General features: G+C 41.4%; 1 protein-coding gene across 1 annotated transcript in view; it reads left to right on the top strand.

Annotated features, from left to right (window-relative positions):
• Positions 1 to 25752, top strand: part of LOC142082818 (neurexin-3) — a 487905-nt gene that overhangs the window by 307886 nt on the left and 154267 nt on the right. Inside the window, exon 11 of the mRNA XM_075151407.1 lies at positions 16325 to 16444. Coding sequence (XP_075007508.1) covers positions 16325 to 16444 — 120 coding nt within the window. The remainder of the gene's footprint in view (positions 1 to 16324; positions 16445 to 25752) is intronic.

Here is a 25752-nt window from a genome sequence, read left to right as displayed (position 1 = left end):
ACTACCAATTAAGATTCACAAGTTTTAATAGGAAAATAACATTCTTATTGTCTTGATTCCACCACCACCTCCTTTGAATTGGTTTGAGCAAGACATTGAACTTCCTTGGCGACATTGTCCCTGTTATGTGCTCAAGCGTAATTCAGCCTTGCTGTGCACCAAAGCACAAACCTATAACATTATACGTTTAGCTGTGTTCCAGTGATGGGTAAGGCAGTGCTCTTATTTGAGCAGGAGCAGGAAGCACTTTCAGTATAAATTACATTTATGTGAGAGCTTTTTCTTTATGACTGGGATAGTCCCAAAGCATTCTTAGGCCATATATAGGAGTCAACTGAAATGCAGGCATCCTGGAGACTGAAATTAGCTGGTGTTTAATAGTGTATGGTAGTGCTAAAAAAAAAAAAAGGCAGTTCAAGACCTAAGGCAAGAATTACTTCATCTCTGATTGCCTATCACTTTTATTCTTATAATTTCTTTAAATTATCTATGGTGGGATTTGTTTAGGATAGTACAGCTAAGTAACCTCTTTATCCTGTTTGTCAGCTGAAGTGTCAGCATCCTTTTGCATTATGCAGCTTCCTTGTGTGCTGTACAAACTTAAAGTTTCAGCTTTTGAAGTCTGCCGCTGAATCACCACTGTGCTGGACAAGATGATAGCTGCCACATTGACCTGTTTTGTGTTTTGATGTGTCCTGTAGGACCATTGCTTTTGGCAAAGAATTTTGTGGGTGATTATCTGGAAGAAGAGAACTTGACAGTCTCTGAAATGTCAAATGAGCCCGTGGAGTTAAAGCTCCACACGACACACACCCTCTTTTTTGTGTGTGGTGGTCTGGGTTATTGCTCTTTTGCAGTTCCTGCATTTCTGATTTTTTGGAAACAACAGGCAGCTCTTCACTGATCTTGAAGGTCTGATCAGATCTGTAGTGGCAGCTTGTGTTTCTCTGGAAGGTATTCAAGAAAGCCAGAAACCTTTTTGCTGCCTGATGTGTAAAATCTGTTCTGGGTTGATGTGCTACACACAACTGTGAGAAGAATGAAGTTTCAGGATAATGACATTATACCAATATATTTATTCATTTTCCACAGAGTATCTTTAGTGCTCGTGCTGACTGCAGCTTTCATGACCATCTCTTATGTAACAAGAAGGCCCTTCCCCCTGCCACCACCCAAAAAAAGGGTTTGGTGAGAGGGCCTGAGAGAAAAAGTACAAAAAGTAGGGAAGAGGTTAAGACTTAAATGGTCCTTGTGTCAGTGTTGGGTCAGGCTACTGAACACTCTGAAGAGACAAAGTCAATTCTTGGAAAGGACTTCATGTTGGGGGCTCACTTCTACTGGAAGCTTGCAGTCAAGTCTGCCACCTACTTTGGGTCTTGCTCTCCCCTCCCGTAAAATAGGTGCATGGTATTCACCTATTTGTGATGAGAGTATGAAATTCAACTATGTCTTCCAGAACACTTTGAAGTAGTGAGTGGAGGCCCCTAGAGATGAGCAAAGCATTAGAAACTGAGGAAAAGAAGCCCTCTATCATGACCTGGTTGTCTCCAGCTCAGCAGCCTATGGGCTGTGGTTGGAAATTTTTATACAGTTCCTGAGTTTGAGTGATACAGGCTATTTCTATTTCTATGTCAGATATACACAGCTTGAGAGAAAAGATGTCTGCACTGTGGTGTGTGTGCAAGAGTTGGAGGATGGAAGAAGTTGTTCTAAGTGACCTTCTTTCCCTCCTTGAAAGTAAACCAATTTAAACTTCAGATCAGCTCCTCCTTGATTCTAGACTTCTAAAATCAATTCTTTTTGCTGAGCACCTCATTCCTGGTCTTACTGCTAGATGAATGGATCAGTTTATTCCATCCACAAAAGTCAAGACTGAGTGACTCACTGCTTTTCCTCACCGATCCCGGAAGAAGTTAAGCAGATGTCCAACCTTTTGTGGAGTTTAAAGATGTTGCCCTAAATATTAATGAGTACTTCCTGCATTTGGGGTGTTTTTTCACCTCTTTATTAATTTGCCATCTGTTCTCCTGTGTTTTCCTTTCCTTTATTTGGACATCCTTAAGTTGCTTACCATGGGCACTAGAGCTATCTGAAATTCAGCTGCGTGTTCTAAATATTCAAGTTCACCCCATCCTGCCCCCAGCCAAACAAACCTAACAGCAGTGGTTAAAGAACATTGTATTTCTCCTACAAGGCAGTTTTCTATGTGCTTTAGAGATGTGGCTTCTTCCTCTCTTCTTCACCTTTCCTCACCTGTTCCACTGATAACAGCTTCTCACAAAGGAGAGTGATTATTATTAAACTGCCTGACACTGTTCCAGATGTTTTGGGCCTTTTTTTTTTGTCCTAATTTAATCTTCTTCCAGATCCTGCAGTAAAACCATAATCTTGTGCCACTTTCCATGAAATAATATAGTTAACCTTTGGAATTCACTGGTGCATCAATGACACATACAGGCTGGATAATCAGAAACACATTTTGCATACTAAGCAGTATATGGAAAAAAGAAAATCTAATCTCATGCTTAAAATCTCACAGCAGGATAATGTCAGAAAGGATTTCACCCTTCATCTGCTCAGTAGTGAAACTTCAAATCTGGTGATACTTCACTTTCTCTGTGGAATCAAAGGTTGTCCATTGAGGAGAGGAGCGTTAATTTACTCCATGATGGTTTGACAGCTCTCCTGTTCTTTATGCTTTTGTATTCTGTTGTCACAATGCTATTGGAATTATGGAACAAATATAAGCTTTGCTCCAGCTCAGCTACAAAAAAGACGAGGAGCAGGGCGGTTAGGAAAAGTGCTTGTTTGTTACACAGAAATTACTTTATTAGAATACGCGTTGAAGAAGATGCATGGGGAAGTACATCCTCCTCCTCTTTCCATTCCTTCCCCTTTCTTTTGCATTTTGTTTATGGCTCTATGTAGTAGAGCAGTTCCAGAAGTGGGAAGAAAAATTTGACTAGCTCAAAAGGGAAGGTAATTGCCATCTTGAATCATTTGTGGGCTGTAAAACAATAGCAAAGATTCAAAACGTTAAAATTCATAGGAACCACAGGAAATGGCATCCGTACATGCCAGTTCTAATTTATTCATTGTAAATGTAAAAGCAGACAATGGGAGAAAGGGAGAGCTACCAATCTCTCTTCAAAATCAGCTGTGATATTAGAACTTTTTAAGAACAGAAGGTTATAAAGGTGAGTATGCACTTCTTAAACACCCATCTTTTGAGCAATGAGGTCAGTGATTTGGTGTTTTGTTGTTCCCTTTGTGCTGTATAATAGAAATATGTAACCTTCAGGGGCAAGGGATTCAGGAGCTGCTGCCTGTACTCCCATCTTTGTCCTCTGCTTTTTCCATGCTGAAAGAGAAAACTTAGAATCAAGGTATAATGCATCAAAAATCTATGTGGCTTCTTTGTGAACTGGACTCCATTTAAAAAAAAAAAAAAAAAGATATCCGGTGCCTAAATTGAAGAGCATCAGTGGTATTGTTTTGTTTTGCTTTTTTATGCTTTGCAATTTTCAGAAAGTGTACTTGGAACTTCAGTCAGTCAGACTTGGTAGATTTATGATTCTCTTTTGCCATGTGGACTATGATTTGACCACAGATAATATCATTCCCACCTAGGTGAAAAAGTGAGCTTGTACTACTGTAATTTCTGTTGATTGCTCTGAGATTGACAAAGATTATCTGGGTCTAAAGCCTAAGCTGTGTCTTTGCCTGTTGATGCAAGTTTTCTTAAGGATGTGTTGAAATCCATGAGCAGGCAACAGCTTGTGAGGGGGCAAGGTTTTACTGTCACTTTACATCCAGTGTCAAGTTCAGTTCTTGGGATAAACAGAGGTTGTCATCTTCCAGAGTTATCAGTCCCCTATGGTTTTCTGGCATTAAATCCACTTTGGACAAAAAGCCAGGGTAATCTGTGCTTTTATGAGAGACAGAATATTTAAGTTCAGATCTAGAGCCTGGACGTAGAAACAAAAGAAAAATATTCTTGACTAATGTGCTGAAAGTCAAATAGATTTTTTACTTAAATAGATTCTAAGTATTTCTCAAATGAGACAAAATCTCTCTTAAATTATCAGTAAATGCTGAGAGATGGGTGTTAAGAATGTGATGATTTTTTTTCTCCTTCTCTTTCTATTGTCTGTAAATTCTGTGACCTCAGGTGTGTGTGAATGAAGTGCATTTCCTCTCTCTTGTATGTGGTTTTGTTACCTGTTGCTTGGTTGGGTTGAGGTAGCCATGTCTCTCTACGTCCTTGTTGCTTATACCGTCATTCCTGCATGTATTGATTATGCACGTTGGCTGTCATGGTTATACCAATTGCTTTTATTTATTTAAAGTGATGTGACCCTGGTTTATCTGCCTTTATACTAACCTGTTGTTTATTGTTTTTGCTTTTTCTGTTTTGTTTTTTTTTTGTTTGTTTTGTTTTTTATTTTTTGCTAACAAAGTTGAGTTGACCAAAGCTGACCTGCAAGGTAGAGAAGGTTCTTCTTCCCCATTACTGGTTTGAACTGAAAGATGCTTTTATGTAACATTTGGTGCCTTTTACTGGATGCAGTCACACCTCTGAGACAGGAACAGAATGACAAACCCCAGTCCCTCTGGAGGGCATATCTGTGTTGAAGAAGGACATGGCGAACAATGGAGGTGTTTTTGTTGACCTGGGAGGTTTGACTGTATCAATCTCTGAATATCTATAAGAGCACAGGTTGATTTCCTGAAATGCCTAATGATTGTTCAGGCAAATAGCTGCTGTGTATAGAGACATAGAAGGCCCTCAGAGCTTTACAAAACAAAAAGCTGACTTGGATTCTTCAGTACTGATCTTAAGGAGTGAGACCAGGAGGTAAAAGCTACTTTTTTAACTTAGACTTTGAAAGAAAACCCACAGAAATAACTTTCTAGAATTTCAGTTAAAAAAAAAAATCTATTAACTACGAATTCCCTTAGTAGTTAGACAGCATTTTACAAGCCATAATTGATCAAACATGTAAGTGGTCATGCCTGATCCTTTTGTACCTGCTAATTTTTTTACCTCTGATAGGTCTTTTTTAGAACCTTTTACTAGAATGTCTCTGATTTTTTAGAAAGCTCTTTAAAGATGGTGATCCTCACGTGAAATTCTTACTGATATCTTTTATTACTATTGCCTGCTAAATAAAAAGACATCAATCAATGATGTTTGAGGTTGCCAAAAGGTTGAGGACTATGTGGATGGTGTTAAAATAATAAAGCTACTCAAATGAAAGCCATTAAAGAGACTGAGAGTAGCTTCAGTAGAAAAGGGGGGAAAAACCGGGAGAAACCAAGGAAGATGGCTCAAAGAGGACAGGCCAGATAGTAACTGAGAACATACTACTTCAATTACAGAGAGATGATGGGGTAAAGAGTGCTGACAGAAAACCAATTTGATGAAGGCTAATTCTTAGGAGACATAAAATGAAGGAAGGATTAATGGTACAATTACACACAAATACCATATTTCCCTAGGACATAAGTGAGGAAACCTGCTTATTAGAAATTAATAGGACTTGGATACTTGTATAATCGGAGACATGTTTTCCATGGTGTTGGAAGTCTATCCCTTTAAACATGATAAGTGAAAGTATACTTCCCAACTCATCTAGAGAGGCTGCAATAGAGAGTACAAATTAATTTCTTCCTTAATGTTGTGGAAGTTTAAGAAAACTCCTCTTTTTTTAATGGAAAAGGAGAGAATGGCCTCAGGTATAAGGGCAAGTCAGAGGCATTGAACAATGTGTCTCTGTTTAACAGTCCTGAAGCCACAGATGGTATCTGTTACGGTATCATCTTAATCACCTTGAAATTTTGTGTCTAAGCCACAAGTTTAGTCTAAGACTTTGTTATGGGAGAAAACATGTAGAGTGTTCCTGTTTCACATTCTGAGATAGAGACAAGACTTCCCAACATTTTATGTATCACTGGAATTAAGTTTTTGTGGCTTTAATCATGAGCTTCATAAACTCCTTTTCTGTTCACTGTGTTTACTGTGAAGACCTGGTGACATTGCTGACCTGATCTAATGCAATAGATGCAACTTTCAAATTAAAACATTCCTGTTCTGTATTCCAGGTGTAGCAGGTAGCAATTACTTTGGCTTCAGAATATCATCTGAATCATTAAGGTTGGAAAAGACCTCTAAGACCATAAACTCAACACCACCATGCCCACTAAACCATGTCCCTAAGCGCCTCATCTACACGTCTTTTAAATACTTCCAGGGATGGTGACTCCACCACTTCCCTGGGCAGCCTGTTCCAAGGCCTGACCACTCTTTCAGTAAAGAAATTTCTCCTAATGTCCAATCTAAACCTCCCTTGGCGCAACTTGAGGCCATTTCCTCTCGTCCTATCACTTGTTACTTGGGAGAAAAGACCAATACCCACCTCGCTACAACCTCCTTTCAGGTAGTTGTAGAGCGAGATGAGGTCTTCCCTCAGCCTCCTCTTCTCCAAGCTAAACAGTCCCAGTTCCCTCAGCCGCTCCTCATAAGACATGTGCTCCAGGCCCTTCACCAGCTTCATTGCCCTTCTCTGGACACGCTCCAGCACCTCCATGTCTTTCTTGTAGTGAGGGGCCGAAAACTGAACCCAGTATTCCAGGTGTGGCCTCACCAGTGCCGAGTATGGGGGTACGATTACCTCCCTACTCCTGCTGGCCACACTATTTCTGATACAGGCCAGGATGCTGTTGGCCGCCTTGGCCACTTGGGCACGCTGCTGGCTCATGTTCAGCCGGCTGTCAGCCAGCACCCCTAGGTCCTTTTCCTCCGGGCAGCTTTCCAGCCACTCTGCCCTAAGGCTGTAGCGTTGCCTGGGGTTGTTGTGGCTGAAGTGCAGGACCTGGCACTTGGCCTTGTTGAACCTCATACAGTTGGCCTCGGCCCATCGATCCAGCCTGTCCAGGTCCCTCTGCAGAGCCTTCCTACCCTCCAGCAGATCAACACTCCCGCCCAACTTGGTGTCGTCTGCAAACTTACTGAGGGAGCACTCGATCCCCTCATCCAGATCGTTGATAAAGATATTGAACAGGACCGGCCCCAGTACTGAGCCCTGGGGAACACCGCTCGTGACCGGCCGCCAACTGGATTTAACTCCGTTCACCACAACTCTCTGGGCTCAGCCGTCCAGCCAGTTTTTTACCCAGCAAAGAGTGCACCTGTCTAGGCTGTGAGCTGCCAGCTTCTCTAGGAGAATGCTGTGGGAGACAGTGTCAAAGGCTTTACTGAAGTCCAGGTAGACCACATCCACAGCCTTTCCCTCATCCACGAGGTGGGTCACCTGGTCATAGAAGGAGATCAGGTTGGTCAAGCAGGACCTGCCTTCCATGAACCCGTGCTGGCTGGGCCTGATCCCCTGGTTGTCCCAGACATGGCTTGTAAGCGCCCTCAAGATGAACTGCTCCATAATCTTCCCCGGCACCGAGGTCAGACTGACGAGCCTGTAGTTCCCAGGATCCTCCTTCTGGCCCTTCTTGTAGATGGGCATCACATTGGCAAGCCTCCAGTTGTCCGGGACCTCCCCAGTTAACCAGGACTGCTGATAAATGATGGAGAGTGGCTTGGCAAGCTCCTCCGCCAGCTCCCTCAGTACCCTCGGGTGGATCCCCTCTGGCCCCACAGACTTGTGAGCGTCCAGGTGGTGTAGCACATCGTTAACTGCTTCCTCTTGGATTTTGGGGGGTTTATCCTGCTCGCCGTCCCTGTCTTCCAGCTCAGGGGGCTGAATACCCTGAGGATAACCACTCTGACTATTAAAGACTGAGGCAAAGAAGGCATTAAGTACCTCAGCCTTTTCCTCATCCTCGGTGGCAATGTTCCCCCTGGCATCCAATAAAGGATGGAGATTCTCCTTGGCTTTCTTTTTGTCGTTAATATATTTGTGAAAACATTTTTTGTTGTCTCTCATGACAGTGGCCAGGTTGAGTTCTAGCTGGGCTTTTGCCTTTCTAATTTCCTCTCTGCATGACCTAATGACATCCCTGTACTCTTCTTGAGTTGCCTGCCCCTTCTTCCACAAGTGATAAACTCTCCTTTTTTCCCTGAGTCCCAGCCAGAGCTCCCCGTTCAGCCAGGCCAGTCGTCTTCCCCGCCCGTTCTTCTTGCGGCACATGGGGACAGCCCGCTCCTGCGCCTTTAAGACTTCCTTCTTGAAGAACGTCCAGCCTTCCTGGACCCCTTTGCCCTTCAGGACTGTCTCCCAAGGGACCCTCTCGACCAGTGTCCTGAGCAGGCCAAAGTCCGCCCTCCGGAAGTCCATGGTAGCGGTTTTGCTGGCCCCCCTCCTTACTTCACCAAGTATCGAGAATTCTACCATTTCATGGTCGCTAAGCCCAAGCCGGCCTCCGACCACCACATCTCCCACCAGTCCTTCTCTATTTGTAAACAGCAGGTCAAGCGAGGCACCTCCTGTGGTAGGCTCGCTTACCAGCTGCGTCAGGAAGTTATCCTCCACACACTCCAGGAACCTCCTCGACTGCTTCCTCTCTGCTGTGTGGTATTTCCAGCAGACGTCCAGAAAGTTGAAGTCCCCCACGAGAACAAGGGCTAGCGACTGGGAGACTTCTGCCATCTGCTTGTAGAATGCTTCATCTGCCTCTTCATCCTGGTTGGGTGGTCTTTAACAGACTCCCAGCAGGATATCTGCCTTGTTGGCCTTCCCCTTTATCCTTACCCACAAGCACTCGACCGTATCATCACTATCATTGAGCGCTAGACAATTGAAGCACCTCCTTACATGCAGGGCCACCCCACCGCCTCTCCTTCCTCGCCTGTCCCTTCTGAAGAGCTTATAGCCATCCATTGCAACACTCCAATCATGAGACTCATCCCACCACATTTCTGTGATGGCGACTAAGTCATAGCTACCCCGCTGCACAATGGCTTCCAGCTCCTCCTGTTTGCTGCCCCATGCTGCATGCATTGGCGTAGATGCACTTGAGCTGGGCCGCCGATTTCTCCCCCAACATTGGCGTGCTACCCCTAGACTCTTCTCTAGTGAGCCTGGTTTTATCCCCTTCCCCCTTCGAACCTAGTTTAAAGCCCTCTCGATGAGCCTCGCCAACTCATAAGAATCCTTTTCCCCCTGTGAGACAGCTGAAATCCATCTGTCACCAGCAGGCCTGGGGCTGTGTAAACCTCCCCATGATCAAAGAATCAAAATTCCACCGATGGCACCAGCCCCTAAGCCACGTGTTGATCAGGTATGTTTTCCTGTTCCCTTCAGTATTCTTCCCTGCTACTGAAGGGATTGAGAAAAACACTACCTGTGCTTCAGATCGTTCCACCAATCGCCCCAGTGCCCTGAAGTCCCTTTTGATCCCTTCGGGACTTCTCTCTGCAACCTCCTCACTGCTAGCAGGTAGGTAGAGTTTGGCATTCTACGGCTCAGTAGAAAAAGAAAAAAATATATTTGGAGGAACCAAGGAAATTTTAATGGATATAGTTTATCACTGTAGCAGTTGTTAATAGACAGAAGCATATAGGAGGCACCCTCTTACCCAAGAGGTAAAGATACTGACAGCCTGAGATAATTTCAGCCATTGGATGTATATGAAACATCGAATCTGAAAGATTTGACAGCCTAGAGGTAGGCAGAAGTTAGTGTGATGTATTGTGCTCTATGGATGTGGAGCATCTGACTGCAACCACATTTTGTTGGCATCTCTGGCCTATTCCCAGCTGTAAAAAGTCAAAATACTCTGTCTTTCGGAGGTTAGGGATTTAGAGAGTATCAGGTGCTGCCTCTAGCGGATTTCTGAAGTTTATGTAAATGAAAGTGGTAAAGGATGAGATTGAAAGAATAGGAAGGATATGTGGGCGGGGACTGATGTGAGGAGAAAGCATCCTGGAAGTACACTGGGGTGTAAATAGCTTTAGGTGTTCTGTGCCATCCATTCAAACTGTGGTGGGGAATTTGGGACTTGCATTAGACATCAGCAAGTATCGTGTCTCTCTGGCCACAACCACTGTTGTTCTCTCTAGTCACTTGTGTGTCCACCAGAATTCAGAATACATGCCCAGGAGTTCCTGCTCAATTTTTTTTGGAGTCCATTGAAGTGGATGCAGCATGAAGAAGTCCCGGAACAGACAGACTTGTTTGTTCTTTTGATATTTCCAGAGTCCTCAAAACCTAAAGGCGTGTCACAGCTGTGAAGATTATTCCAGCTCAAGCTCATATTGTTACAGAGGTCTTAATCCTTTAGGAATATTTGCCCTTCAGATGGAGACGTGATCACATTGAAGCCTAAGGGGAAACATTTGTCTTGAGTATGTAATGTGGATTATTGGCTTTTCAGGAAACCAACCTTTGCTAAATAGGTTTGGCTGTTTCAGAATAGGCCATGAGGCCTGGTACTTTCGTACTGCTGTGATTTGCAGTGGGGAAGGGTGTTTTGAAAGTTGACTGTATTTTTCTTGTTCACATACAGCCCTTTCAGTTTTTTCTTTCTGCTTTTAGTTTCTGTGTCTGAATGTCTGAATACTGTTTACTTCCTCTACTTCATTTGCATCTCCCTGTCCCTTGTCACATCTCAGGTCCAGGCATACTCCCTTTTATGCAGTTGACTTTTTGTTGTATGGTTGGGTGGTTTTTTTTTTGTTCTTCCCTCACCAGTATGTGTATGAGCACTTTGCTCAAGACCTCTTAGGTTGTTTAGAGATGGAGAGTGGCAGGGTGACAAGAGGGAGGAAGATAGGTATATGCCAGGTTTCATGGAGGGGAAAAACCCCCACCACCTTGTAGACCCGTCCTCTGTGGATTGGCATTGCTGCTGATTCCCTTCTTCTGTCACCTTGAGGTAAACGTGCTTTCCTGGGGAGACTTGCATATTTGTTATTTTAATTAGTCTCAGTCCCTGAAACTTTTAGACCAGCCACGTATTTGGAACAGAAGGACTCGGTGTCACAACTGACGTCAGGTGAATGAAGAATTCAGGTTCTGTTGAGGCACTGGAATAAATGGCTGTATTTTCAGAGGACTGTAGAATGCTGGCTTTTGAGTTATTTCTGATAATGGGTAACTTTAAATATGGAACCTGCCAGATGTCTAACCTTATTTAGGTGATGAAAGGGGTGATGAGTTCTGAACAAAATCTGGAACTGAGAGAGCTCAAAGAGCTGGCCTTGCAGTCCTTGAATCAAAAAACAAAAAGGGATTTTCTAGTTTGCTAAGTTAAAGTTACTGTGTGATATTCCTGCTTTCTACCACCTGTGACTCAAAATACAGGATCTAACTTTCTGAATCATGCACTGAACCTTGACTATACTTTAGTTTCTTACATTTGTGCAAAGTAGGAGTCAGCATGCCACCATTGGTATTTGACAGTTACAGCATATGAGATATGGTCCATCCAGTGAAGTGACAGCTCCATGAGATTCAGTCTCAATTTTGGTCACTTTTTACTCAGAAAAAATAATTTTTTCCAAATTATTCTAAAATTGGAAAACTTAGCTGGATTAACTTAATTTCCTTCTTAACCTGCACTAAGAGCGAGTCCTGGAACAGGTTTATATTCTGCCTAGTGCACATGGTTTCCAAGACCTGAAGCCCTTCTGAGCTGTACTGGGCCTGCACATTGAATTAAAGAAAGCAGACTATCGCTGGCTATGAAAGAGCAGTGCTGACAGAAGTAGATTGTAGATTTATCATAGATGTAAATTGCCCATCATAACGTCTGACTGGTAGTGGTAGAGATATTTCAGTGCTTGATGGCATTAGGAATTTATAGGACAAAAGAAGCACCTTATTCTGCAAAGACAGGAAAGATGTCTTGCGTGTGTTACTTTCCTATCTCTTCCTAACCTCTTTGAAGGTACAAGGAAAAAAGATGGGAATATTTAGGGAGATGGAGAGTGAAAATGGACCTGTGATGCCATTGAACCTTGCCTGTTGCAGATCTGCATCTTACTGAGAAAATAAAGTTAACACAAATGGTAGATTCCTTTGAATAGGAGTGAATTTTCGATGTGTGAAGGAAGGTGTTATGTGCAAGACCAAGAATGGTTTGCTTAACTTAATGCTTATTGCTAGTTATGATCAAAGCACGAGGCAGTTGTGTTGTAATCCTGCAGCTGTTGTATAAAGAAACTGATTCTGCATGTAACTCGGAAGAATGATAAACACAATACTGTCTTTTATTCCTAAAGTTCCTTTCTCTGCAAAGAGCTTTCAAATAACACAGCAGGAATGACTTCTCTTGCCAGTGAAACGCGCCCACCTGTGGGATGAAACATGGCAGTTTTAGCAACGTGCAGCAGTAGAATTCAAATTTTTTAGTTTCAGGGCAGAGAAACCTACCATACAGCCGAAATTGCAGGAAAGAGTAGGGAGACAAAGTAATTTTTCCAAGAAGAGTATGGATAAGAGATCTGGCTACTGTACTTTTCTAAGGTGATTTTCTTCAAATACTTACACAATAGTGATAAAACTAATAAGCAAATCATACATCTAGCTAGGTAACTTGGAAGAAAAGTGTAATACTGGACTCCTTCCCAGGGACGGAGACCCAACAAGATCTCAGATCCTGCAAGTCCTCAGATACTGAGCTGTTCCAATAAAAATTAGAGATGCAGAAATAAAGATCAAGTGGACATTGTTGAAGAATTCTGCGTTGCCATCTCATATTCCTAAGGAGCCACCTCTGTCGGTAGGCTTAGTCTGGACAGGAGGAGACAGAGCAAGTCATGCTTTTGCTAGCAGGGATACTTTTCTGCACTGGGGACTTCTCCCCTTTTATTCTGTATCTACTGCCCACTCAATCCCGTTTCCATTCTGCATGTGGCATGAAGACAACAATGCGCTGAGCCCAGCTACAAACAGACAACAAAACCAAGGCCTTTGAACAACAATGCACTCAACGGGAATAGCAAGTGTCGTCAGGGTGTTGGAAATATAAGGAGAAAATTAAAGTCAGCATGGATATTTTACTAATTAAAAGTACAGTGTGATTTATCAGATGTTTTTCAGATTATTATGTGAAGACTAGTTCTGAAACTTTGCTTTTAAATACTTTGACTGCTGTAAGTGTTGCCAAAGGAATGAGATTAAAATTAGACCTGAACCCTGATGGCATTGGTATTTTAGAACCAATTCTACTGCTGTATATATAAATTGTTTGTCATCTTCTGTTTCCTTGTTCGTTAGCACTAAAGGGCATGTGCGTGGTATCATTCTTCATGTTTTATAAGCCTTCCTGTGCTTCTGTCACTTTGCTCCCTAATCCAAAATCCTAATCCCCTGTGACATCCCTGTTAGTTGCTCTGAACAAAATTCTGTTGCTACAGATGGAGGATTATAACATCAGGCAAGGACTGTAAGCTGCAGGAGTAGATGAACTCCCAGAGCCAAAGATCCTTTTACCATGCAAATGGCCCATAGTGCTAAGGAGTGAGGCAAAGCGTAATACCCAGCATGTATGCTGTGCTGTCACAAGTGACTATAAAGACAGCATATCAAGCTTCGAGCTTCCTTGTGATATTGTCAGGCTTTCAAAATTCCTAATCATTGTGGTTTTTTTTCTTTTTCTTTTTTTTTCTCTGTCTGCTTTGAAAGTACTGATCCATCTTCACAGTTGGTTTCTGTAAAATACAACTCAGAAACGACAATACTGGTCATGACTTCAAGTCCTTTGGCTCTCTGGACTCTCTCACTATGAGCACCTCAAGCCACAGATACAAGGTTTCATGCAGTCTTATTCCTTGAGTAGAGTACTGGTCCTTTCTCTTGTGGCACCTAGGCAAAGGATATCCCCATTAGATGATGTCCATCATCGAGGCCAGTTACTGATTAAAGTGTTCTCTGAAGAGTGTAGGAAGAGAGGAGAATTATTGTCATTGAAAATGCTGTTCTTCTTTGCTTCTGTGTAATGGTGTTTACAGTCGATGCTGTAGCAAGTTTGCATAGAGTCACAATTGCTTTCTGGTTTTATTTTTTAAATATATATAACTTGCTTGTTTATACCTCTAGGATTTAGGGTTAGAGGTTAGATAACGGAATAGTAAGGAGAGGTATCAATTCCTTATTCCTTATCCTCAGGTAACTCAGATATTTTCGCCAAAATGACAACTAACGTTCTATTTCAGATTGTTAAATGTCATCCCTTCTTTTGCTGGGCCAGAGTAAGTCTGAAGCAAGTGTCAGACCCCAACCTGATGCGTGTGTATCTATATAGTTATATCCATGTCTTTTATAAGTAAAGGCAGGAGAGAAGTGTGTACATACATGTGCCTACCAGCCCACACTGTAAATTCTGTCAGCACTGTTGTAATCCTAGAAGTGATCTGTTAACTTCAGGCTGTGCCAGTGAGACCTCTGGGATTCATACAGCTGCAAATGAGAGTCAGGTGGGTGGGAAGAAGAGGCGGAGGGAGGAGAACAGTATTGAAAAATGCTGCTCAACTTTCTTTCAGTATGGTAACACACGTTTTTCTTGCTGTGGCTGCTGCTGCTGCCTCTTTTAAATAGGTGAATTTTCTTTCAGGGATTTTGTTGTCTCCTTTTGTTATCTGCATTTACACTTCTATCTAGAGGTTTTTGGTTTTGCTTTTTTAGCAGTATAACAGATCAAGGAAGAAACTCAAGTTTTTGTTAATGTTCAGTTAAACACTCTGCCTACGGATAGTCACATGTTCCTTCTCATTGCAGGAGAGATGTAAAGAAACACAGATAGCTAAAAAGCTACCGGAATTCACCCATTCTGTTCTTGCAGTGGGGACAGATGATCTGTTGGGAAGAGCAGGAGCTCTGCATCAGAGCTATACGGGTCCATTCCTGGCTTGGTTTTTGAATTGTTGGGAGAATCATGGCATGACAGCGAGCTTCCAGTTAGATGTGGGTTCTACAAAGGCTCGTAGATGTGGAAGTGCCCAGATGCACAATCTGAATATCAAAGATGCTATATAACTGTGGGATTCAGTGAAATCACTGGGGGTGGTGTCAGATGGAGGTTGAGGGGTTTCATTTTGGGTTAAAATATTTGAAAATGCTGTCTCTGCTTTAGTGTGTCCTATCTTATCTATAAAGTACAGATGGTGCTGCTGATGTGATGAAGAGGTAAGGATGAAGAGTAGGGTGAGCCTCATGGAATTGCTGTTGCTAACAAAGACTGTGATGGAAGATGCTGGGATGGGTAGAACAGTTGTTGCTTTATCCTTATGCTATTGTCCTAGAGTGGAAGTGGTTAACAAACTTATCTCAGGCAGTCTAGCCAATTGATCCTCTATTATCTACTCTATTTCTTTTGTTTCTTCTTCTTTTCCAACAAGTGCAGAATATAGAATAGTAGGTATGTCAACTATAATTGTACGTTTTATTTGAATTGCTGCACAATAGGAGCGGCATACCTTTGTCTAGAATGCTGAAGATAAAATACTTTCCCAGGAAGTAACTTCTAAACTCATGTTCTTATAATCCATGGCCTGCAACTTCACATCTGCTCTCAGGTGATTCACAATCCAGCTATTTCCTTCTGGATGACATACTAGCTGTTATTCAGAGTCCCCCTGATTTGAAGATCACTTTTTACTTGTTGCTTCGGTTGTGTCTTTGCAAGGTTTATCTGAGTTGGATAGCAACTGTTAGCTCCAAATCATAGAACAATGAAAGGCTGTTCTGTTAGTAGTGGCTGCTTCTTTCTCTGTTTCCCCCAAAGGCTGTGGAAACCAGTCCAGAATAAAGAAGTGTCGTGGACTAATGTTATGCCCTTCTGAGGACTTTATTGACATGTTTCCAGAGGAACCTATGTAATGGGACTGGTCAGAGTCTTTGGGGTTTTGTTTGTTTGTTTTTCCTTAACCTATAAAGCAAAGCCAACTGAGGCTTCAAAACTTCAGTTTGAATCCACATATCAGGGTTCTTTGGGTAGGATGAAGCATTGTTCATGAGTCCATTTCTTAGCCTTCATTTCTGCAAAGGGGATCAAACTTCCAGAGAAGCATGACAACCTGGCAGTGTTTGTTGTCCTTGCATCACATCATATTTTATAGTAAATTTCTTTGAGCAAGCACTGAACATATGAGTTGGGCCTGCCTAAGAGGGAATATGTTGCTGTTCACTCTTTCTCCTTGCTCTGTGTTACAGTTTGCTGTTTTGTCGTGGAGCGTACAGTTGTCTTTGTGCTCTTTTTACTTGAGTTTCTTGCATGTCCAAGAATGGAAAAGTGTTTGGTTAGTGCTTTTTCTCTTCTGCATGAGGATCCTGATGGTAATGGTAACAATGAATTGGAGCTTTTGTGGGCCTGACTAAAATGATTCTCTCAGCTTTGTTTCACCCTTTTCTTGTCATCCCTTCTCCAGGACCGAGCACTACCTGCCAGGAAGATTCCTGTGCGAATCAGGGCATCTGTAATCAGCAATGGGAAGGCTTCACCTGTGATTGCTCCATGACTTCATATTCTGGGAGCCAGTGTAATGACCGTAAGTAGGCTTTTCCATTGGATTGGTGAGCTGTGAGTTCTGACAGATGGGAGCACAGAGAACACATGATTAGTTTTACTTTCAATCGAAATACAACTTTGCCAGTGTCAAAGCCAAACTTTGTTTCCTGGAAAGTTTCTTTGAAGCATACAGCAGGTTATTTTTTTTAATTGTTAAAATGAAAATATCAGTTCGGTATGTCTTTTTTTTTTTTTTTTTTGCTTCTTTTTAAAAGCTAACTCAACCAGACTGATGACGGTAATTGATGTTAATAGAATTCCTGATTTAGGGAAACCAGGAATGACTTGTATATATTGTGTATAATACCTCCATAGGTACAAACTGACTAGGTTTTGTGTACTGAATTATGCTTTGAGGTTTTCACTCAAACCTTGGTGACAAAGACATGAAATCCATGTGAAACTGCTGAGCAGTGTTCTAAATTGTCTTCTACTGAATTACTAGCTGTATGCTAAGATGAAAAATTGGGTACTGTTTGCTAGAATGTTCAGTTAAAACCAAGTGGTCAATTAAACATACAGCAACAGTGTTGTGCTCCTTGGCATGTTGATTTGCTTCATCTCAAAACATTGGATGTTCTTCTTGGCCAATTACTATTAAGAACTCTGATAAAATAATTGAACAAAACCCTGAAGTCTTCTTTTAGGGGGCAGATAATCAGCTTTCAGATATTGCCTCTGCTCATCCTGATATGGTCTTTGCTCCTTCCTGGAGGGAGCAGATCAGTTCAGCTCTACTCTCTTCCCCCACTTCTGTTATTTAAGGTGACAGTTAGTCCTCTTCTCCCTTCCCGCTCCGAGGCAGGGAACAAAGGAGCACAGTATGAGTGCCGTAGTAACCATAAGAGTAGGCTTCAATCATTTGGTTCATTGTGCGTGTAAATTTTAAGACCAGAAAAGACTCTTACAGTCCACTCTGACCATCTACATCTCACAAGCTGCTGCTTTTCATTAAGGGTATTTCCTGTAGAGTTTATTAGTGGTACCAGCAAGGTCCATGCACTATTGGTGCCACAGCACTGCCATATCTGCAACCTTTCCTGAAGAAGTTTGAGATGTGGCTGAATTGATGGCACATATGACAAGCTGTTTAACACGTGGTGACAGTCTGTTTCTGCTGAAGGCCAAAAAGCCTGCTTTTCTGAGTCATTCAGAAAATGTGGTGTTATCTGTGTTGGTCTCCCCTTTCTCTCACCATAGTTCTCCCAAATAGATATTGGAAAGGCCTATGAGCATTCGTACTTTGACAGGTTTCTTTGTGTAAGAAGAGTACTACAGACGCAGATTTATAGGCTGTAATGCCACATCTGGTTTTGGGTTGTTTGGGAATCCAGAATGACTCCTTTGGGTCCAGAAGAAACATTTCATATTGGAGCCACAAGATTTGGCTCTGATTTTCTGCATTTTTGTTTTGGTTTGCTTTTGTCAATTGGATGCCTAGTTTCCCATTCTCGCACTACTTGTTCGATCATTCAGTTTAGACTTGCTAAGCATAGCACATTATAAACCTGTTGTGTAAAAGAAACGCTACTTCAAATCCTGTTGGGCTGCATTTAAGTACATGTCCAGGAAATCTCTGAAGACATTATTGATACTGTCGGTTTTGTTTCTAATGTGCTGGGCTTCACAGCTCCAGAATGTCATAGTACCCTTGTTATGCCGTTGCTAATGACTTAGAGCAGGCTCTGAAGTGTCAGGAAGTGAGATTCCAGTGATTGTAATTGGGGATTCTTTGCTGGTTTGTAGAGCTGGCAGCTGGAAACCGTGTAGAGCAGAGAAGGGGGTTTGATATACATGTGGGCAATGTAGTAGCCTGCCTCCCAGTGTCAGGCCTGGCTGGTGATTTAGAAATGCTCACAGGAGGATGTGGGTTTCAAAATGGTCTGGAAAGGTAACTCGTGTGGAGTCCTCCTGGAACACAATGAGACTTCAGCCAGGATCTTCAAAAAGCGCGTATAACATGTTTTTGTGTCTTTTTTAGTCTTTGCCATGTATCAGGACATTGGAGACATAGTTTTACTCCTGGTGAAGGTTGCCTGATGAAGTTATGAAGTGTTGTGGAGAGGGAGGCGGCTTCCTTGCTGTTCCTATCTGTTAGATATGGTTGCTATTATACCTAAGACTAATAGATGTACAGGCACTTGTATGTTAATTGAATTAAATGTTCTTTAGATTGGATTTTAGTGCAAGTAATGGTAGGGGGAGATAACTTCTGTGTAACCTGAAGCCTTGCTATTATTTAGAAATGCATCAGGCTCTTTGGTAGAACTTTTTTTTTGCCACAGGAGTCTAATTCTATTAATTTAGTAGGTGGCTATTTCTATTTTATGAGCAAATTGTGGTCTCCCACTGATGTAAATATGGAATATTGAAGTCAATAGAACAGGTCTAGATTTACACAATGGAAACGGTAGCAAAAAGAGAACTTACTGCATATATTTTGTCTTTCCATTTCTGTTAATCAACTCAAGCATCCACACTGGAAAATTTGTGTTTCCATGTGTTTGATGCAGAATATTTCAGTGTCTCCAAGATAGATAAATGGCATGCCTGGTGTTCTCTTCAATTATTTTTTATTATCTCTCTAGATAATCCCCAATTAACTGTTGGTAACTGTGATTTGTTATTTGCTAGTGTAAACTTTGCAAAGTCGTTCAGTCTTATCAATACTCAAGAAAGCTTGGTGCACCAATATGTTTTTGCTTTTTAATTTTTGTCCCAGCACTGGGCCATCAAGCTTCCCAATTCAGATGCAACTGGCTTGGAACCACTGTTTCTCAAAGGTGAACGAGAAGCACAGGTAGCAGCAATGCATATTGTACATCTATAGACGTTTTTACATTCACTAGTGTTGTTTAACAAGACAAGGGTTTAAATTCCTAGTGGAAATGATGATGCAACCTTAATTTTTAGCTGTTATTGTGTAGCTCTGTTTTAGGTGTTCTTTACACTGTAGGAGTCAAGATTCCTCAGAATAAGAAATTAATGGAAGCTATGGGGGCATAAATTCAGTTTTTATATGCTTTGAGTTGTATAATTTCTCATACCAGTGTTAAAAAAAAAAAAAAAAAAAAAAAAAAAAACAAAACAAAAAAACCAAAAACAACAACAAAAAACCACAGACACTCCCTGCCTCAAATTTATTTCAGAAGGTCTGTTGTACAAAAATGAATTTAAAGGTTTGCCCTGCATACTAGCCAGTACTAACACCTATAAAGAAAGGTAGAAATAGAAGCAATGGTACTATTCGGGATATGCTGGTTCCATTCTCCTTGCCATTTAAGATCTGTTCTTCATTTTTTGAAGTGGTTCCTCATTCTTCAATCTTTAGAGATGTTTTAATCAGTCCAGCATCACATTCAATAAATCTGGGCTTTCAACCCATTTTCAGAATTTGTTTGTTACTCTAAGATATAGGAAATCAGCATTAATATACTGCAATTGATACTTAGGACTATTAAACAACCTTGGCATGCCAAACTGTTGCTTAGACTGTTCAAATGTGTAACTTTGAGCAGATAAGGTATCAGAATTAGAAGTTAACCCACAATGTTAATGAAGCGTCTTGCATCTGTGGTGAACTCTATCCTGTTACTGTTCTTCACCATGATGCAAGATGAAAACATGGTCGTTAAAGACTCCAAGTTACCTGAGATGCGGCATGTATTTAAATTGTTGTCCTGTGAACAGCTTTACAGATTCTTTAACTTGTTCATGTTCTTGTCTATCTGGTCAAACAACAGCATTTTCTTTTCTGCACAGAGAGAATGCATAAAAAATAGGCTTCGGCAATCTAGCTAATGGGAACAGTATGTGTATGTCAAACTAGATCATAGAAAACACTGCTTGTTACTCAGTGCCTCATGCAGATGAGTAACACTGAGGGTCAGGCTTTCCAGGAGAAATTGCCAGGCTAACACAAGTATGTATTAATGGAGGCTGTTTGTCTGTAAAAGATCAATAACCTGCAGCAATGGCTAGTGCAAGCAGAGGATAAAGCACTTTTTCAAACAGCTTTTTGTTGTTATTCAAACAATTGTTAAGTTCATCTGCTGACTATTGATTGGCTTTTTAGGGGGATTATTTATTAATTTATTTATAAACTCTGGGTTGTAATATCCACCTGGTTTAAAAACAAGTTTTCCATTTGATTGGTAAAAAGAAAAGGCAGCCCATGTTTGTCTGCCCTCTTGTGTGTATATCTTCATATGCTTCCAGTCTGCATGCTTTTCAAAGAGCCTGTTGATAAGCAGAGCAATCCTCTAACCTTCTAATGTGATTGTTTGGTTAAGTGGTGCTTGTTTTTTGTCTGGGGGAGAGGTAATATACAGGGCTGTTGTTCTTTTTGCGCAATGTTATATTTTTCTTCGAAGATCCCTTTCCATGTGACGCATAACCTATATGCTTCTATTGTCTTTCCGCATTGGAGGAGGGAAGGATTAGAGGGAAAGGGAGTCATGGTGACTTTGCACTTTTGTTCACTAATTTAGCAGTATCACAGGAAGAGCTTTTGATAGCTTCAGTTCTGTAATCATAGTGAGTGAGGCTTACTCACTAGCCAAAATCCTTTTTTTCCCTTTACTTAAAAGGAAGGATGTCAAAGTTAGCAGAACAAGTCTAAGACTAATACTTTAGAGTAAAGCACAGAGCATTTTGGATTGAATGAGGAAGACTGAAGCTGGCCTCTCTGCCATGTGTGTGTTGTAGGTGAGATGCCAGGGTTGTCAGAGCAGACCCCTCCCTCTTCCACTAATGCCCTGCCTTTTTTCCCCCTCTATGTAAGTAAGTGTATGAGTACCTAAGTGGATTGATGGTTCTGGAGCATAGTCTGTAGACTAAGTTGCAAAAAGGCAGTGGCAGAACCAGCTTCCCTCGCCCCTGCTTAAATAGCATGGCAGAATAATCATTAGAAGAGACTGCTGGCAGGGCAAACGGCTAAAGTAGTAACTGTTACTTTTTGGCTAAAGTAGTAACTGTTACTTTATGGTGATGGCTTTATTCTGATGTGCTCATGAGCTATTTGCACTCCACACTTGTTTTGTCTGCACCACTGAGCAGTTACAGATATCTCTGTGGCAGGATTCAGACCCCCAGTTGGCAGATGGACCCTATTCCCTCTCCCTCAGTATTTTGTGTTTTTCACCATCTGGGCCAATTTTTGTCCAGACTTCATGACCTCCCTTAATGTCAATGCCAGCATGCTCAGCTTGATTTACTTACAGAAACCCTCTTCATTGTTCATGTTTAATTATCACCCATTCATTTCTAATGTGCCCAGCTTATCACTTATTGAGTCAGAGAGCAAGAGGTTGATAGTGTGTAGAAAATAAATCTGCATAGACTTCATTAGTCATGCATGGCTAAACCAGTCAGCTGTTTAAATATCAGCACGCTTAGGGATTTGCCTTTGATACTACAGAGACATCCGCCCTACATGAAGCAGGAGTCACCTCTGATTTATCTTGAGTGAATCATATTTCATTACAGCAGGTCAGGCACCCTGCCTACTTCTTACTTCCCTCCTTATGCTTTGTCCTCACTTATTCAGTGCTCTTTTACGTACCCTTTACTATAACTAGTGTTTTCTGGCTGATGGCTCATTTTCAGTTGCTACCCTAAGCCTTTGGTGTCTTCTGTCTCTGAATGACCTTATGCTCTGAGAATTGGGGTAAAAAGGGAGGGAAGATGATGTAAATTGTACCATTGTGATTTGAGTTGTGAACCCTGCTTTTACCCTTCTTACCACTGTTTACTTTCATTTGCGCTGCAACTCCAAGAACTGTAACATCTTTAGGGCAAGGACCTAGTGCTACTTCTTATTAAAGCACCATGCGCTTTTCTGATGCTTAGTAATAACCCGCTACATAATTGCTTTAGCACTTGAGTGATTTAAGAATGCTTGTTGCTTTTCTGCGTACTGAAAGGCATTTCCTCTCCTTTGAATAACAGCTGTAAAACATCAGATCAGGCTGCAGATCAAGAGCTTGCTTGCCCCATGTTCCCTTTAGGGGTTATCTGGGAATGGGTAGTGTTGTCAACATCAGGGGAAGGAATTTGAGTGTCCCTGTTTTGGGTGAGAAAAAGGGAATTTGAGTGACAGGCACTTTTTGGAGTTGCTTCTTCTGCACCTTTCAACTTCTCAAGGTGCCCTAACAGAAAAGTGTTTCCTTTTTTTCAATTGTGAAAGCTAGCCAATTTTATCCTTTTGTGATCCCCAAAATGCAGCTAGGTCTCTAGTGAGTAATTTAATTACGATTGCTTCAACAGCTTGGCAGAAGAAGCATTTAGGATGAGAGCTGCAATCAGTCACTGATATCTGTGCACACCTGGCTGCTGTCAGCACATAAGCTATGGTCCAGCCGTGCTAAAGACTTCAATAGGATGGAAGGAGAGAGACTTTTTACAGGTGGCAGTGATTACAGCTTCTGTTATCAACCTTTGAGCAGTTCAAGCAGTTACTTAATTCTCTTCCTGACACTGCTCAGCAGCTATGCCATTTTCATAAATATGTAACAGAAAGCTCTTGCCATAATTTTCTTCCTTGTGATCTCTGCTCTCTTTGACGGTATTTTTTTTTGGTAGTACTTTCTGGTAGTCATGGCAATAATTATCACTTTTCATGTTATAAGTAGCTGAGTGAGTGATACTGTCCCCTGAGTATTTTGCCCCATGAAAGAGCTGGCCTCTGAAACTATTCCTTCAGTCATGGCACACCCAGGGTGTGATCTCTGATAAGACATTGATGTAAGTTGACAGCAGTAACAGAAATGAGGTACTTTCAAAATAGGAGTCTCTGTTTGTGCTGTCATCCCAAGCTCCATTTGCTGATAATGATCTCGAAGCACATCTTTCCACTGAATGTAAGTTAATAAATTAAGTGTTCTAAATTGTCAAATGTAACAAGGACTTGATTAATTTTAAATGTAGCTTTTTCCTTGTATTATCCTACACATGTTAATATTTTCTTTAAGAAGCAGTAAATGTAAAAACTCAGAAAACACTGAAATAGGCTTCAACCATCAATTTCACTCTTTAAAGATTCTTTATATCAGCTTCTCCACAGAAGATGGTACAGTACTAAATTTGGAAGCTGATGGCAAATGCATGTAGTGTTGAATTTTGTAGCTTGAGGACCATTATTTTAAGTGGATTTTTTTTTTTTTTTTGGTCACATAATGCTATGAAACTTCTATCCTCAGTTGTATTGCCCAAACACTCTAGATTAATCTCACACCAGCTACGATTTCATCAGCATGAGGTATTTTGGGTGCTGCATAGTATCCAGATGGTACCTGTACTTTTGCAGAGAAGGGAAAAACCCTCACAAAAGCCTGCTAATCTTGCAGCTGTTGCTGTTGACCTGCAACAGGATATCCAAGTCACCAAACCAGGTGAAAGCTCAGGTGTGCCTTTGATTGTTGCCTCCATTCCCTATGTGAATATGCCATAACTGGCACTATGGATTATGAAAATGCGATTCCCGTGTCCTGCATGGAAGCTCTGGCTTGCAGTAATCTTTAGTCCATTTTTTGCCCCAGCTGGGTTTTGTGTGCTCTCCCATCTTCGCAGTATCCAACTGAGTTAGATATCTGTGCTCTTAAGCCATTGCCTTAAGTCTGATGTGTGATAAGTGGAGTGTAATGGTGTTAATGAGGTGGGATAGGGTTCACTTAGTGCTTTCCCAGGCAGCATGGAGTTGTCTGTGTAGCACACGCTGTATTGCCTTCTTATTCCTGTAGGGTCCTCAAGGTGATTATCGTTTATTTCCCAGGCTGCCTACATAGAAAACAGTTTGCAAAGAGGAGCCTGCATTAATGGGTGAGAACAGGCAGATGGAGATTGAAGTTGGTCTTTGTATTTTATGGACTAGACTTTGTTTTCAGTAAAACTTATTTATAAATACAAAATAATTCCTTTGATTTCAATGAGGTAACTCGAGGTTTATGCCAGTATAAGCAGATCAAAATCTGGCATGGGATTCTCTGAGTCCACGTATCAAATATGCCTTATTGTTTTGTATGTAAGATTTTTTTTTTTATACCTTAGACTGAAATCTACTTTTAAGATTGCAGTCATTAGTGTGGACAAAAGTATGTTGTAAAATATTTACAGGGCGCAGGTAGCTGAGAGAATGCCAACATGCAGAGGGATGCAGGCAGTGCTAGAATTTTTTTATTTTTTTCTTCTTGCTGGCTTTTTAGCCTTCAGGTCTGGGGCTGCATAAGGGAGGAGGCTAGGGTGAGTAGGGAGAGAGACACAGACATCTTGTATGCTTATCCTGTTTTTTGCAATGGAAATTATTAACAGAAAAACAAAGGCAGGAGGAGTCAGAGGTCCTGAAGGAGAATCTTGTTCACTATCCAAGCTGCCTAATGTACTAATTATTGCCTGTCATTGGAAGGAGGCTACCTATTGATCTCCAGTGGAGTTTAGCTGTACATAGGGACATATCTTTATTACGTTGCAATCTTGTTACCCAGGAGCTGGTATAATAATCTCGTCTGTGGAACATTGGGGATTAGATGCAAAACCTTAATTACAGTTATCTTAATAGTCATCCCCGAGGGACAGATTGAAACTGGCTGCTTGGGTACCTGTGAGACAAGCTTTGTGAGGGGGAGCATTTTTTGGCGGATTTGATTGTCTTTGTGGAGGTGTTTCACCGCGTACTGACATCCGAGGCCTGTGTAAACACTGGGAGTGGAGCCTGGGACTTCAGTTGCCTTTTGCTGTCCTTAGAGATTTTGGGCCACAAAGGAATTTCTCTGATTGTGGAAGGAAATAGGCTTTTCAGTAAAAAAACCCCAAGAATAATCAAATTACATGAATTCTATTGGGGCATAAGTGTTAACTGAAACCCCAGTTAGCTAATGAGTGCCCACAGAAGAAAAAGCTTCCAAATCTGTGAATATTAGTTCATTTCAAACTCTTAGGCACATACAGAACTGGTGAAAATTTTTCTTGGGTTGTAGTTTAATCAGTGAAAACTGCACATTTAGGGCAAGCAAAACTTTGCATATTTCACTGAAAATCTTAGAATAGTTCTGAACAGGAAAAAATGAAGAAGGAATAAAAAAGTGGAATGTGGTTGATTTCATAACTTTCAAAACAAAGTTCAGGACTCATTGGCTGCATCAAAATGATGAATTTATCTTGAAAATTAGCAGAGTGACCTTAAAAACCTGAGAAAGAAGACAATTAATCTTAGTTTCCAAGTGTTCACCTAAGTTAGTTCATCCTCCTCTGTCTAGAGGTTTATGATTTAATCAGTCACTGTGCTGTGACTCC

The sequence above is a fragment of the Calonectris borealis genome, chromosome 5 (assembly GCF_964195595.1).
Source record: "Calonectris borealis chromosome 5, bCalBor7.hap1.2, whole genome shotgun sequence".
Taxonomy (NCBI): domain Eukaryota; kingdom Metazoa; phylum Chordata; class Aves; order Procellariiformes; family Procellariidae; genus Calonectris; species Calonectris borealis.
Note: the sequence above shows the minus strand (reverse complement) of the source record. Positions and strands in the feature narration are given on the sequence as shown.